This window comes from Anolis carolinensis, chromosome 1, assembly GCF_035594765.1.
Source record: "Anolis carolinensis isolate JA03-04 chromosome 1, rAnoCar3.1.pri, whole genome shotgun sequence".
Classification (NCBI taxonomy): Eukaryota; Metazoa; Chordata; class Lepidosauria; order Squamata; family Dactyloidae; genus Anolis; species Anolis carolinensis.
The window spans coordinates 94,874,891-94,888,752 of NC_085841.1; the positions used below are offsets into that span (position 1 = coordinate 94,874,891).

The 13,862-nt window shown below is 43.7% G+C and overlaps 1 protein-coding gene across 11 annotated transcripts in view; it reads left to right on the forward strand.

Moving 5' to 3' along the window:
* Positions 1-4,713: 4,713 nt before the first annotated feature.
* fam184a (family with sequence similarity 184 member A) overlaps positions 4,714-13,862 on the forward strand; it is a 127,397-nt gene continuing 118,248 nt past the window's right edge. For 3 of the 11 annotated variants that reach the window (XM_062979427.1, XM_062979454.1, XM_062979456.1), the window contains exon 1: positions 4,714-5,636. In XM_062979427.1, coding sequence (XP_062835497.1) covers positions 5,457-5,636 — 180 coding nt within the window. In that variant the 5' untranslated portion in view covers positions 4,714-5,456. The remainder of the gene's footprint in view (positions 5,637-13,862) is intronic. The other 8 variants (XM_062979412.1, XM_062979429.1, XM_062979439.1 and 5 more) reach the window with 4 other exon arrangements.

Genomic DNA, 13,862 nt, shown 5'->3' on the forward strand with positions numbered 1-13,862 from the left:
TAGGCCCAAAAAGAGGACGCCATCTTGCCTCCTCAAGATTGCTCCAAAGAAGGCAGCTTCTTCTACTTTTATGTCTTATTTATAATATTCCTTGATGTTACTTTTATGTTTTATTTATATGATGGATGTTAGCACATGGCTTAATGACCTTGCAAGCCACTTTGGGTCCATTGCAGAAAAGTGGGGGAGAAATATCAGAATTACATAAATAAATCAATAAATAAATGTCTCAATCATATGTATGGTTGGAATGACCTTCTGTTGGGAGGGCTTGGATGGTGTCTTCCTTTGTGGCAGACGGGGCTGGACTGGATGACCTTCAGAGACCCCTTTCAAATCTAGGACTCTATCTATCTCCCAATTGTATTTATGACTGGATGGCCACCTGTTGGGAGGGCTTGGATGGTGTCTTCCTCTATGGCAGAAGGGGGTTCGACTAGATGGCCTTTGGGTGCCCCTTCTAACTCTAGGGTTGTATGAAAGCCTTTAAACCAGGCATGGGCCAACTTGGGCCCTCCAGGTGTTTTGAACTCCAACTCTCACAATTCCAGACAGCCTACCCCATGATGCGCTTTATGTCCTGGTGCCGTTTGCGGGATGATGGGATATGTAGTACTTTCAATTGCTATGATTCCCACAGGCCACTGTGATGCCTACCAGTGACGGAACTAGCGGGTCCCCAAGCTAGTTGCAAATAAATCTGCTTTGCCTCCTTTTGGCAATTTCTTTACATATCACTCTGTCTGTCAATACAAATGAAATGTATTGCCACTTATTCTTTGTATAATACATACCAAACATGAATTATTTTTCAGTCTGGATCATCGTTCTAAAGCTAAGCAAGCTTCAATGGAGATCCTACATATAAGATCAAAATGTGGACGTGTTTCATGTTTGAATAGAAAAAGTAGATAAAGCTGTGTTGGCCATAAGAACATTTCCAAAATGCATGTTATCAGGGTGTTTATCGCCTCAGTTAGTGAACAAATATTGGCCCTAATTACTAATTACTCTGTCAACAAGAAAGAATTAACACTAATATGGACTTTAGTATATGAATGACAGGTGAGTGAATAAATACAAACAAACATAATAGGTAACAGATACATTAGTCTTGAATACTCTAAAACAGGTGCCATTTGGATATGCATAACATCATTCGCAGGTCATACCTTTAATTATTTATAAATTATAAATAATTATAAATTATATAGTTTAATGTTATTATAAATTATAAAATTATCTATTAAAAATGGAATTGAAGTTCCAAAGACCACGCAACACAAACTGCCTGCGTGCACAAACACTTACCAGTTTTGGCTTAACCAGCAAAAACAAGAGCTAAAGAAGCAAAATGCACTCGCTATAAGAGAGGAACATCGAAGTGGATTGGGTCTGAATAGTAAAGGGCACGTGGCCCACAGCAGTGTCTGTGTGGTGGCTCAGAGGAGCAACAGGAACCAGGATAAATGGGCGGACTGAAGCAGACACCCTTCCCTGAACCGTGCCAGACCAAATGGATTTTATGGGCCTCATATGGCCACAGGCTGGACATCATGCAGGCATCATGCCAAGCTGGGAAATCGCATCAGGCTGAAACAGCCCAAATGGTAGGGTAAATGCCCAAGGGGAAAAGGCATCGTAATTAGAACCTTACTTTCCATTGGGATAGGAAGGAAAAGGAGCAAAGTGGGAAAGGCCTAGTTCAAAAATAGCAACCTGCCTCTTACCTCCTGCAGTGCTGCCAATTCAACAGTCCATCTTCATCCCTGTACCAAACCTGCAATCAAAGCAAACCAGGCAAAAAGGATCCAAACATATCAAGGCCATGGATCACTATGGAGCAGTGGAGCATTTCTGCTGATCCAGCCTTGAAGTGAGCAGAAAGAGGGCAAGAGCAAGGCAGCCAGGACTCATAAAACCAACGTTCATACCATCAACTCCTGAGGCCTTCTCTGTGTAACTTTCTTAAACTTCATCTGAGAGTCGGTTACTGCGAGGGTTCTTCCAACAGATACTGAGAGACCGTCTTGCCATCTTTAACTGCCATTCCACGGGCCGTTGAGTGGGAGAGAACCAGCCTACTAACCAGGAATTCTCCAACAGCTGCTGAGAGGCCCTCCTGCCATCTTCAACTGCCATTCCACTGGCCGTTGAGTGGGAGAGACAGTGTATCAACCAGGCACTTTCCAACATCTGCCAAGAAGACCTCCTGCTATCTTTGACTGCCATTGCACTGGTTGTTGAGTGGGAGGGAGCCAGTCTACCAACCAGGCACTCTCCAAAAGCTGCCGAGAGGCCCTCCTGCCATCTTTAACTGCCATTCCACCTACCGTTGAGTGGGAGAAAGCCAGTCTACCAACCAGGCACTCTCCAAAAGCTGCCGAGAGGCTCTCCTGCCATCTTTGACTGCCATTCCACCGGTTGTTGAGTGGGAGGGAGCCAGTCTACCAACCAGGCACTCTCCAAAAGCTGCCGAGAGGCCCTCCTGCCATCTTTAACTGCCATTCCACCGGCCGTTGAGTGGGAGAGAGCCAGTCTACCAACCAGGAATTCTCCAAAAGCTGCCGAGAGGCCCTCCTGCCATCTTTAACTGCCATTCCATTGGCCGTTGAGTGGGAGAGAGCCAGTCTATCAACCAGGCACTCTCCAACAGCTGCTGAGAGGCCCTCCTGCCATCTTTAACTGCCATTCCATGTGTTATTGAGTAGGAGGGAGCCAGTCTACCAATGAGGCACTTTCCAACAGCTGCTGAGAGGCCCTCCTGCCATCTTTAACTGCCATTCCACTGGCCGTTGAGTGGGAGAGAGCCAATCTACCAACCAGGTACTCCCCAACAGCTGCCGAGAGGCCCTCCTGCCATCTTTAACTGCCATTCCACCATCTGTTGAGTGGGAGAGAGCCAGTCTACCAACCAGGAATTCTCCAACAGCTGCCGAGAGGCCCTCCTGCCATCTTTAACTGCCATTCCACCATCCGTTGAGTGGGAGAGAGCCAGTCTACCAACCAGAAATTCTCCAACAGCTGCCGAGAGACCCTCATGCCATCTTCAACTGCCATTCCACCAGTCATTGAGTGGGAGAGAGCCAATCTACCAACCAGGCACTCTCCAACAGCTGCCGAGAGGCCCTCCTGCCATCTTTAACTGCCATTCCACCATCCATTGTGTGGGGGAGAGCCAGTCTACCAACCAGGCACTCTCCATTAGCTGCCAGCTACTGAAAATCTTGTTGACTGGAAGGTCAGCAGTCCAAGCTGAGGGTCAAGGTGAGCTCCTGCAATCAGCCCTAACTTCTGTTTACCTAACAGTTCAAAAACAGCAATGTGAGTAAATAAATAGGTACCGCTTTGATGGGGAGGTAAAAGGTGCCCCTGGAAAACATGCCGGCAATTTGATCAGGAAGGCGTCCATGGACAACAGGCTCCTCGGCATGGAACATGGAATAATAGCACCTCCCCATGTCCAAGTTAAGGACAGCCTCTAGATGCCAGAGATGAAAAAAAGTGGGAAGCCTTGCCTCTGTCTATGTACTGTCTGTCTTTATTGTTAATTGGTGTAATGGCAATGAATATTTGCCATGTAGGTTTCTTTAATCCGCTCTGAGTCCCCCCGGGGAGATAGAGCAGAATATAAAGTATATTGATGTTGTTGTTGTTACAGGCACCAGATTCAAGTCAGTACTTGGTTAATGTTTGGGTGGGAGACCAAAGGCCTGACCAAATGATCTCGGGGACCTCATTCAGCGCACAGGCCCAACCTTCCCAGCCCTGGTTTGTACCAGGATATGAGACTGCCAACAAATACCAGGTACTTGAAGGCTATACTTCAGAGGAAGGAACAGACAAAAACCACATCTGAATATTCCTTGCCTGAGAAAACTGTTTGATAAATTGATAGGCTGCTTAAAGCACATATAGGCACAAAAGATATGATTTTGGTCCCTTTTCTTCAAATGCTGCAAACTAGATCTTCCAGAGTATTGGGAAATGTGCCTTTATTCTGGCAGGGGCAGTCCAAAAAGTAGAAATTTCCCCAAATCCAGGCGGGCCAATGAACACCAGGTGCTGTAGGGTTGTATTTCAGGGGCAAAACCATCATTGAGTAGTCCTTGTCTCAGGAATGAAGGACACTTTCACTGCCATAGCCCAATGCTAAATGGGATCCTGGGTTTTTGTAACTTGATGAGACACCATCACTCTTTGGCAGAGCAGGCTCAAGACCTTGTTAAAAAAAAGTACAACTGCCATTACACCATAGGAACGAACGAGCCACGGGAGTTGAAGCGACACACACACACATACACATACAAATATGGTGAAGAAGTCTGCGTTAACGCAAAGCAGAAGGAGGCGCGCGAGGAGGGCACGAGGGACACCCTTCACGCTTGGCGTTGAGAGGGAGCGAGAGAGCGCGCGCGCACGAGCCACCAACCGCCGCAACCGTTGCCTGGCTCTCGAGAAGCACGCGCGCCTGCTGGTGAGGGGGGGGGGGGCTGGGCTGCTGCAGAAGCGCTCGCTCTCCTTTCAGAACGCTTTCTTAAAGTGTTTGGCACGCGCATCACTCCCACCCGCTACTTCTCCTTCCCCTAATGCGCATGCGTCGCCCAGTCGTCGGCTTCTGAAACCCCACTGAAGGGAGAGCGGCTCCCTTCGAAGCCTCTTTCCTAGGTTCTGAAAAAGGGCGGGGCCTAAAAGCCAGCCGCGAGCGAGAGAGGCCGCAGTCGGAAGTGACGTCGGCGCGCGGTGTAAACAGTTCGTTGGGACCCTGGTAACGGCGTCCAGTTCGCCGCCTCAGGGGCCGAAAGCGGGACGGAGCGGTCTCCATCAGAGGCAGCCTTATTTGCGGGCGTTGTTTGACATTCCTTTGGTTTCCTTTGAGGCAGTTAAATCCCCTTTTCTCCGTGAGGCGAGAGCTCGGAGTAGGGGGAGCCCGGCGGGGGCAGCGGGAGGAGGCAGTGCTCGGCTTGGGCTCCCCCTCAGGGCCTTCCATCCTTCCCTACCTGTCTGTAATCCCCTTTTTGTCGCCAGACAAAAAAAGAAAAAAGACAGAAAAGCACAAGCCTCCCGGCTCCCCATTTATTTCCCCCCGAAAATTGGAGGCTGCTGGCCTTTCCCCCCTTTCTTCCCTTCCTTCCTGCTCGCCTCTTGCATAGAAAAATGATGCAGAGGGAGCCAGAGTGACAAAGCCAAGGAGAGAGGCGGTGTGTATGTGTGAATGCGTGCTCCCGTGCGCGCGCTCCCGCAAGAGAGGAGGTTGGGGGTGAAGAGGTAGGGTGGCCTGCCCCCCTTCTCCCCCTCCTCCGCCTCTCCCCCTCCCCTGCCCCAAGCACCGGCTTCCCATCTCCCCTCCTCTTTCTCCTTTTCTCCCCCGTTTTTGTGCCATCCTCGCTGTCCTCTCACAGAACAGTTTTCAGGGTCTCCTCCTCCTCCCCCTCCTTTTTTTTGTGCTGTGGAAGATGGCGACACCAGGGATGAGCTGGCAGCAGCAGCACTACTACGGCGCCGGCTCCTCCTCGAGCGGGAGCAAATTCGCCACCTCTTCTTCTTCCTCGGCCACCACCACTTCCCAGCTTGGTATGGAATATAATCAGGACCTCCATCTCAAAATGAGCAAGAAGATCGCTCAGCTTACCAAGGTAGGAGGGCGCCCTCCATCCTTCAACTTAATCACTCTGCATTCTCTCCCTTCTGGCACACGCAGGCCACCCTTTTCTTCTTCCCACCTAAGAAATGTTTGCTTAAAAGCCTGGGTAAGTTGCAACCCCTTAAATCTGCCCAAATAATTGTAACAATGGGCTATATTAGAGTCACGATGGCTGTCCTGCCACCCTATAGAGATGCCTTGGTAGAACATACATCATCACATCTGCTTAATAATAGAGTATATCGGCGGTGGCCAGAGGAGTATTTGCAGAATTAAAACTTGTGCGCCAGCTGCGCCCATACCTTGAGAAGCCAGACTTGGCCACGGTAGTCCATGCTCTCATCACATCCCGTTTAGACTACTCCAACAAGCTCTACGTGGGGTTGCCTTTGAAGACTATTCGGAAGCTTCAGGTAGTCAAACGGGCATCAGCCAGGTTGCTCACTGGAACAACGTACAGGGAGCATAACATGTTTTATCAACTTCGCTGGCTGCCAGTCTGCTACTGAGCAGAATTCAAAGTCCTGGTTTTGGCCTATAAATCCCTAAACGGTTCTGGTCCAGCTTACCTGTCCAAATGCATCTCCCCCTATGAGCCAGCTAGATCACTTAAGATCTACCAGTGAGCCCCTCCTCTCAGTCCTGCCGCCTTTGCAGGTGCAATTGGCAGGAACAAGGGACAGGGCTTTCTCGTTGGTGGCCCCTCAGCAGCACCCTCCCCAGAGAGATCAGATCAGCCCTGTCTCTCCTAGCTTTTAGGAAACAATTTAAGTCCTGGTTATTTAAGAAGGCATTCGGCGAATGACAAAAATATGGAAATATAGTAGTAGTTAAAGATATCATTGGGATTGTCAAGGCCTAAATGTTTTATGTAATGTGTGTGACTGTTTTATAGTTTTATAGTTTTAATGGTTTTAATTTATTGTCATTGTTGGTTGATGTGTGTTGTTTTATACAGGTAAGGCATTGAATTTTGCCATTGATTATATAGGGAAGTCCCCCTAGGGATGAGAAAAGTGGTATATAAGTGCAATAAATAAGTATCCTCAAATATGCTACTCTCTGAATGAGATTCATAGAGTGAATGTTTCACTGTTGCACATGCTGACATGTTAGTAAGCCACCTGAGCTCAGGGGGACTTATTTAGAATCAGTTTTCACAATTGCTTTTTTGTAGCTGTGGAATCTAGCTGTGTACATTCTAATGTGTTTTACTCACTATCTTTCTTTTAGTCATTGTCTCTATTTTTATGGTGGTTACCTTTGTCCATTTCACTTTTGCTAGAAATATTTTTTAAAGAAATTAACCCTCCTCTGCTACATTTCCTTTTTTGCCTAATAATTGCCTACACCTTTTAAGTTTGGAAATTCTGTTTGAACCTCTGTTTCCTCCCCCAAAGAACTAATACTAACATTCATACTCTTCATATACATATCATAGTGGTTAGAGTACTCAGTCATTACATAATGCAATTTATAATGTGACTTCAGTAAAATAATAAAGGAAAAGTAGTAATACAGAAAAACAATATCCAAATGACATGATAACAGTGCTCAAAGGTCAACTGAAATGAAGTTACTACTTGTCTTTAGAAAGCCAGTAGGGAGGAGTCTGTGCTGTTGTCTTACAGGCAAGATTTTATAGCCTTTGGGCAACTATAGAAAAGGCCCTGTTCCCGATAAAGACAGTTGCTTAGCTGAAATCTGGAGCAGAGCCTCATTATGAGATCTTAATTTAGTCTAGCAACCAGTGTTTTTGTTATAGCTAAATCACCCTAATTCCAAATGTTTTTGTGTATATTTTTCTAGCATATGTTATAGAGCATATGTATGTGATATTTCAGACTTGACAGTGGCGTGTCCTGCTATGTTGATACCAAGTTCAGATTTAAGAATAGGGCTTGCCAAGTTACACATGTATTGGAGAAATTTGTCAGAGAATCAAGATTGGTTAATACCTATTGTAACTTGTAAGGTAAAGGTAAAGGTTTCCACTGACGTTAAGACCAGTCATGTCTGACTCTGGGGGTTGGTGCTCATCTCCATTTCTAAACCGAAGAGCCAGCGTTGTCTGTAGACATCTCCAAGGTCATGTGGCCAGCATGACTGCATGGAGCGCCGTTACCTTCCCGCCGGAGCGGTACCTATTGATCTACTCACATTGGCATGTTTTCGAACTGCTAGATTGGCAGAAGCTGGAGCTAATAATGGGCTCTCACTCCGCTCCCGGGATTTGAACCTGCGACCTTTCAGTCTGCAAGTTCAGCAGCTCAGTGCTTTAACACACTTCGCCACCGGGATTCCCGTAACTTGTACACAGTAATAAATCTGAGCTTTCTGCTACAAATGTGCTGAAGGAGCCTATGTTGTTATTTGTTGTCAATGGTGAGAGTGCACGAAGTATTTTAGCATTTCCAGATTCCTATGTAAGTCAGTATGGTGTTAGTCCTGGGTAAAGTTATACTCCCTCTGAAACCTCAGTTCTCTTTGAGTGTTCTCCTGTACTCATCCTTGAACCTGGAGGTCCTGGTTTCTCTTTTGGCCAGGAGTACTTTGGCATACTTAAAGCTTGTGTGCAGATTACAGCTGTTCATGGATATACTTGATGTGGCCCTGTTACATCCCATTTGGGTTATGGCAACATGTTCTATGCCAGGCTGTCTTTGCAGAGTGCTTGTAAACTTCAGTTGGAACACGTCAAGATAGGGAAATTCATGCTATCCAGGCTCTAATCTAGCAGATTTGGAAACTGATATTAACATGCATAGTTTTGGAGTTTGTTTCCAAAAAGTGCCAAATCCCCCCCCAAAATAACCAATCAACCAATAAATCAATAAATAGGTGGCTGCACATTATTGGCTAGGAGTAGAGTATATGTACAGATCAAAACTATCAAAATGTATCAAATCACTTTGGTACAGGGTATAAAATTGCATTTTATAGCAAAAGAATGCATATCCTAAGCACATTTTAGGAGCCCCTGGTGGCGAAGTGTGTTAAAGCACTGAGCTGCTGAACTTGCGGACCAAAAGGTCGCAGGTTCGAATCCAGGGAGAGGAGTGAGCACCCGCTGTTAGCGCCAGCTTCTGCCAACCTAGCAGTTTGAAAACATGCAAATGTGAGTAGATCAATAGGTACTGCTCTGGCGGGAAGGTAACGGCGCTCCATGCAGTCATGCCAGCCACATGACTTTGGAGGTGTCTATGGACAACGCCGGCTCCTTGGCTTAGAAATTGAGATGAGCACCAACCCCCAGAGTCAGACACGACAAGACTTAATGTCAGGGGAAAACCTTTACCTTTACCTAAAATTTGTTCAGATAGATTTGGTACCTTTTGAAAACAAGTTCCACATTTACCAGTCTTCTGATATGAAAGTTTGTTTGGAATACTGACATGCATCCATTTGCTAGTTCCAGTTATAGAAGTCTCATTAAATCAACTGCTGAATAGTAAGTTAATACTCGTGCAAATCCTTCGGGTTGAAGTGGTCTTTTTTGGTTGGAAGTAGCAATTGGTATTTGGAAACCCAAATGGAACCTTCCAGATTAGTGAGAGTGAAACCACCAAAGGTGCCCATTCATTGTTTATTCATGATAAGGATGACGCGAAAAGAGATAATGTCAAACCTTATAAAATTAGAAAAGTTTTAATTGCAGTACATTTGTCTTCTGAATTGCAGAGTTGTTGGGCATGTCAGTTTGCAAAAGGATGATAGATGATTAGATGATAGTTCAGAGTAATCACTGAACAGGTGGATCTCTCTACCTCAGTTACCTCTTTAACAAAAAATGGTCCAAGAGGCTGAAATAACATGGAAAGAATCTGAGTAGATTCCTTCAGCATAAAAGCAAATCAACATGTTTCCACAAACATTTTGTTCAGGAAAATTAGCAGTATGAACACGTGAAATGAAATAACCCAATGAAATACGTTTACATATGTAAAGAAAAACCTTTTGAATCACCTAGAGATCAATTGACAGCTTTCTTGAAAATGCATCCAGGGATGACAGTTTGTTTCACCAGCATTTATTTTATTAAGATTTCCATGTTGGTGGCAACATTTATACATGTATGCTTTTTCAACATACCTTTAAGGGGTAACTTGTGAGGTAGAGTTATCTCTTCTCCCCTTTCTCTCTATTTTGCTGTGCATGCAAGTAAAGGATTCTAGAGGCAGTTGCTGTTTACTATGCCTGTTGTAGTAAGGCACGACAGTAAGAATTGAATTGGGTAGAATTGAATTGCATTATTTCCTTTTTTATTGCAAGCACGCAGTGGCAACCTGACACCAAAGGTCTGTGTTTCTCCAGCCCTCCTTTCCCATCTTCTCAGTTTAAGTATACCAAAAAAAAACACCTTTCCGTTAGAGGGCAAGAAGGAAGAGGGGAAAGGGGATTAAAAAGACTTTGTAAAAAAGAGATTCTTTATCAGGAGATTTGCTAATTACCTGTATCTATAGTCTAAAAGTGATGTTAATGGCTGCCAATGATTTGGCAATATGCTAATGTTCATTACAATACATAATGATGATAATGGAGATGTCCCTCATTTGGACATAAAATTTGCTACATTATGTGAAATGCTTGGTACCAGAGGTATTTTTCCCCCAGATTTTGGAATATCTGTATTACCATATGTTTACATAATATGAGATGAGACCCAAATCTAAACTTGAAATCCATTTATGTTTTATATGCAACTTACATACATAGCCTAACGATATTTAAATTTATAATATTTTAATATTGCACAAAATAAAGTGTGTATTGAACTGTCAGAAATAAAAGATGCCGTCGGCTGGTAGCACCATGGGTTGTGCACCCCTTTGCCTCAGTCCGCTCAAGGGGGGGGGAGTACCCTCCAAGATCCGATCCACGGGTCGCGAGCATAGAGCCCTAGGTTTCGCTGCTTGCCTTTTTTTTTTTTTTTTTTGTTTGTTTTTTCTCTCTCTTTTCCAACTATGTCTTTACTATTTTTTTATTGTTCTCTCACTATCGCTGTACCTATGATTATCAAAAGAAATAAAAATTATTTAAAAAAGAAATAAAAGATGGCAATATCTCAGCCAGTCATATGGTAATTTTCAGATTTTGAAGGATTTCTGATTTAGGAATTCTGTATAAGGGATATTCAATTTGTACACATCTCATTTTATTTTTTACTGATATAATATGACATGTTGCAATTGATTTATACTGATATATATGACATGTTGCAATTGATTATTTTTTGAGTGAGCTATCATTCAGAAAGCATGTTAATTCCGAATACCAACGTTGTTATGTGTCTCCAATTTATTTCTGACTTACAGTGCTCTTAGGTAATCCTATCATGGTGGTTTCTTGACAGGATTTGTGTGGGCAGGATTTGGTCTTGCCTTATTTTAAGGCTGAAAGAGTGTGATTTACCCTAACAGAGATTTGAACCCTGGGATTGCAGAGTCCTGTTCTAACACTCAAACCACTACACAACATTGGCTCTCATACTAGTTATGAATTTATACATAGGCAGTCCCCGAGTTAAAAACATCCAACTTACATATGACTCATAGTTAAGAACAAGGATAAGACAACAGGAAGTGAAAAAAAATCTACCCCTAGGAAGGGAAATTCACTTCTGTAAAAGTTATCATGGGGAAAAGGTATCTCAACGGGAGCATTATCCCCAACCCTTATTTCAATGACAAGTCAAGTTTTTTTAAAATCCAATTATCACAGGAACAGAAAGTGAGGTGAAATCATCTGAATGGGCACAATCAACGAAACAAACACCACAGTGATGTTATCCCTTCCCCATGCTATTTGAAATATATCTTATCTATATATCAGCTTTGAATAGCATAGGAAAAGGATTATATGTGTGTGTGTGTGTGTGTGTGTGTAGAGGAGTTATACTTCAAAAATGTACCTGTTCTGACTTACATACCAATTCAACTTAAGAATGAACCTACCGAACCTATCTTGCTTGTAAATTGGCAATTGCCTGTATATCAGTTATACACTATCTTATTGGAGCAAGTTCATCTCTTTTGATGGTTTTCAAGTGGGAATTCGACCAATTATTGGAGGATAGCTCTGTCAGTGGATATTTAAATATTCAGATTCATAGGTATGCTAATGAACATAGCTTTGGGAAAATAATTTAGGAAAAGGCTTTAACTTTCTAGGCCTGCTTATTATTTTCCACAAGGCAACTTGTTGACCACTTTGAAGAACTGGATAAAATTTAGGAACTGTAAAAGAGATTTTTCTGTTTATGGCAAAGCGGCAAATGGCATATCAACCACCCAAATCAAGATATGATGCTTAGTACTCAAATCTATGCAAGTTATTTTGACACAACATAAATTATTCTCCTCAATACTGTCAGTGAAAATGCAGTAATAGCAAAATAAATGAGAATTTACTGCCCTTTTTGTAATGTCCCAAATCTGTTGCTAGAGGCATCAATTCCAATTTGCCTAATGATGATAGAGGTAGCCCCATGGCATGGGTCTTGGTATGATTCAGCTGAGGTTTCACTCAACAACTATAGATTATCTAAGAAAAAAATCAAATCTGTAGTTTCATCTCTCTATTATGTGATAATAATTAGAGGAAAATAATAGTTATTTAATGGTGTATAGACATTTAATGTGTATGACAATGGGAGATAAGATGGGGCAAGTGAAATGTGTAATTCACACATTACAGTTCCCCCATCTCCTCTCTCCCAAAATATACTTTCCACTTTTGCCAGGAATACCCTTCCCTTTTCATTTTGAAAAATTCAATATACGTAACTTTCCTACAAACTCAGCAAGAGAATCATGCTCAATCAACACAATGTTCTGAATTTGGTGAGTAAAGTCCCACTTGCATTGCATTCTGGGGTCCAACATTCATTCCTTATGTGCACTACTGCTGAGTGTTCTAAGTGCAGTTCTGCTGCCTTGGAGACACTCATATATAACAAGGAAATAAATCTATTTAACCCACTCTGTTGGTTTCTCTGTGCTACTACTACTGCAGACAAGACTCCTCAATTGAAGGGTCTTGCAGAGTGGTTTGCCTTATTATGCTCTGGACTCCATGAAAAAAGGTAGAGCTCTGCCCTTGAAGGGAGTGGAAACCACAGCTTCTAGTTTTCTGTAAGTCACACACATCTTTAATGTGGCTACTAGGCTTGCTCAAATAATTCGATTTCCCCGTTACCCGTTATTAATTCGTTATTTTCGTTTGTTTTGAAGCAATATACGACCTTGATTGTCCACACGTCTGGATATCGCGGTTTCGAATCGTGAGAGGCCGTTTTTTCTTATTTCTTCGTTTTTTTCGTTAGGAAAAAAAAGCTTTTGCAAATCACCCAAACTCCTTTCCTTTTGCCCCTCAGCAAAAGGGGCGTCACGGGCTCAGCCAATGGGAGGGGGCGAGGGGGAAGGAGGCCGAGGAGGAGGAGGAGGAGGAAGACGGAGGGGGGAAATGGCCGCCGCCGCCTCGCCTCAGCTCAGGCCTGGAGAGACAGAGAGGGGCCCGGCGGTGAGGAGGACGTTTCACCCACATCTGTGGCAGACATAGAGGTTTTGACGTCTGTGCGAAGCTAGGCAAGTGGGGTTTATATATCTGTGGAAGGTCCAGGGTGGGAGAAAGAACTCTTGTCTGTGGGAGGCAAGTGTGAATGTTGCAATTGGTCACCTTGATTAGCATTGAATAGCCTTGCAGCTTCAAAGCCTGGCTGCTTCCTACCTGGGGGAATCCTTTGTTGGGAGGTATTAGCTGGCCCTGATTGTTTCCTGTCTGGAATTCCCATTTTCTGGGTGTTTCTGGGAAGGTAATGGCACTCCATGTAGTCATGCCGGCCACATGACCTTGGAGGTGTCTATGGACAACACTGGCTCTTGGGCTTAGAAATGGAGATGAGCAGCAACCCCCAGAGTCAGACATGACTGAACTTAACGTCAAGGGATACCTTTACCTTTACCTATACACACACACACACACACACACAAGCAGGGACTATATATATATATACACAATATATATCACACACACCAATTTAACAAAGTTTCAGCCACAAAAACAAAGTTTCTGAAGTAGAACAATGACTTTCACAGTAAAGACAACCCAATTTAACAGGAAATAAGACTTTCAAACCAGGAACAGATTTCTGCAATTATTAAAAAAATGGTTTATTATAAAAGCTATGAAAATTCTCCAAAAATCAGAGGATAAGGGA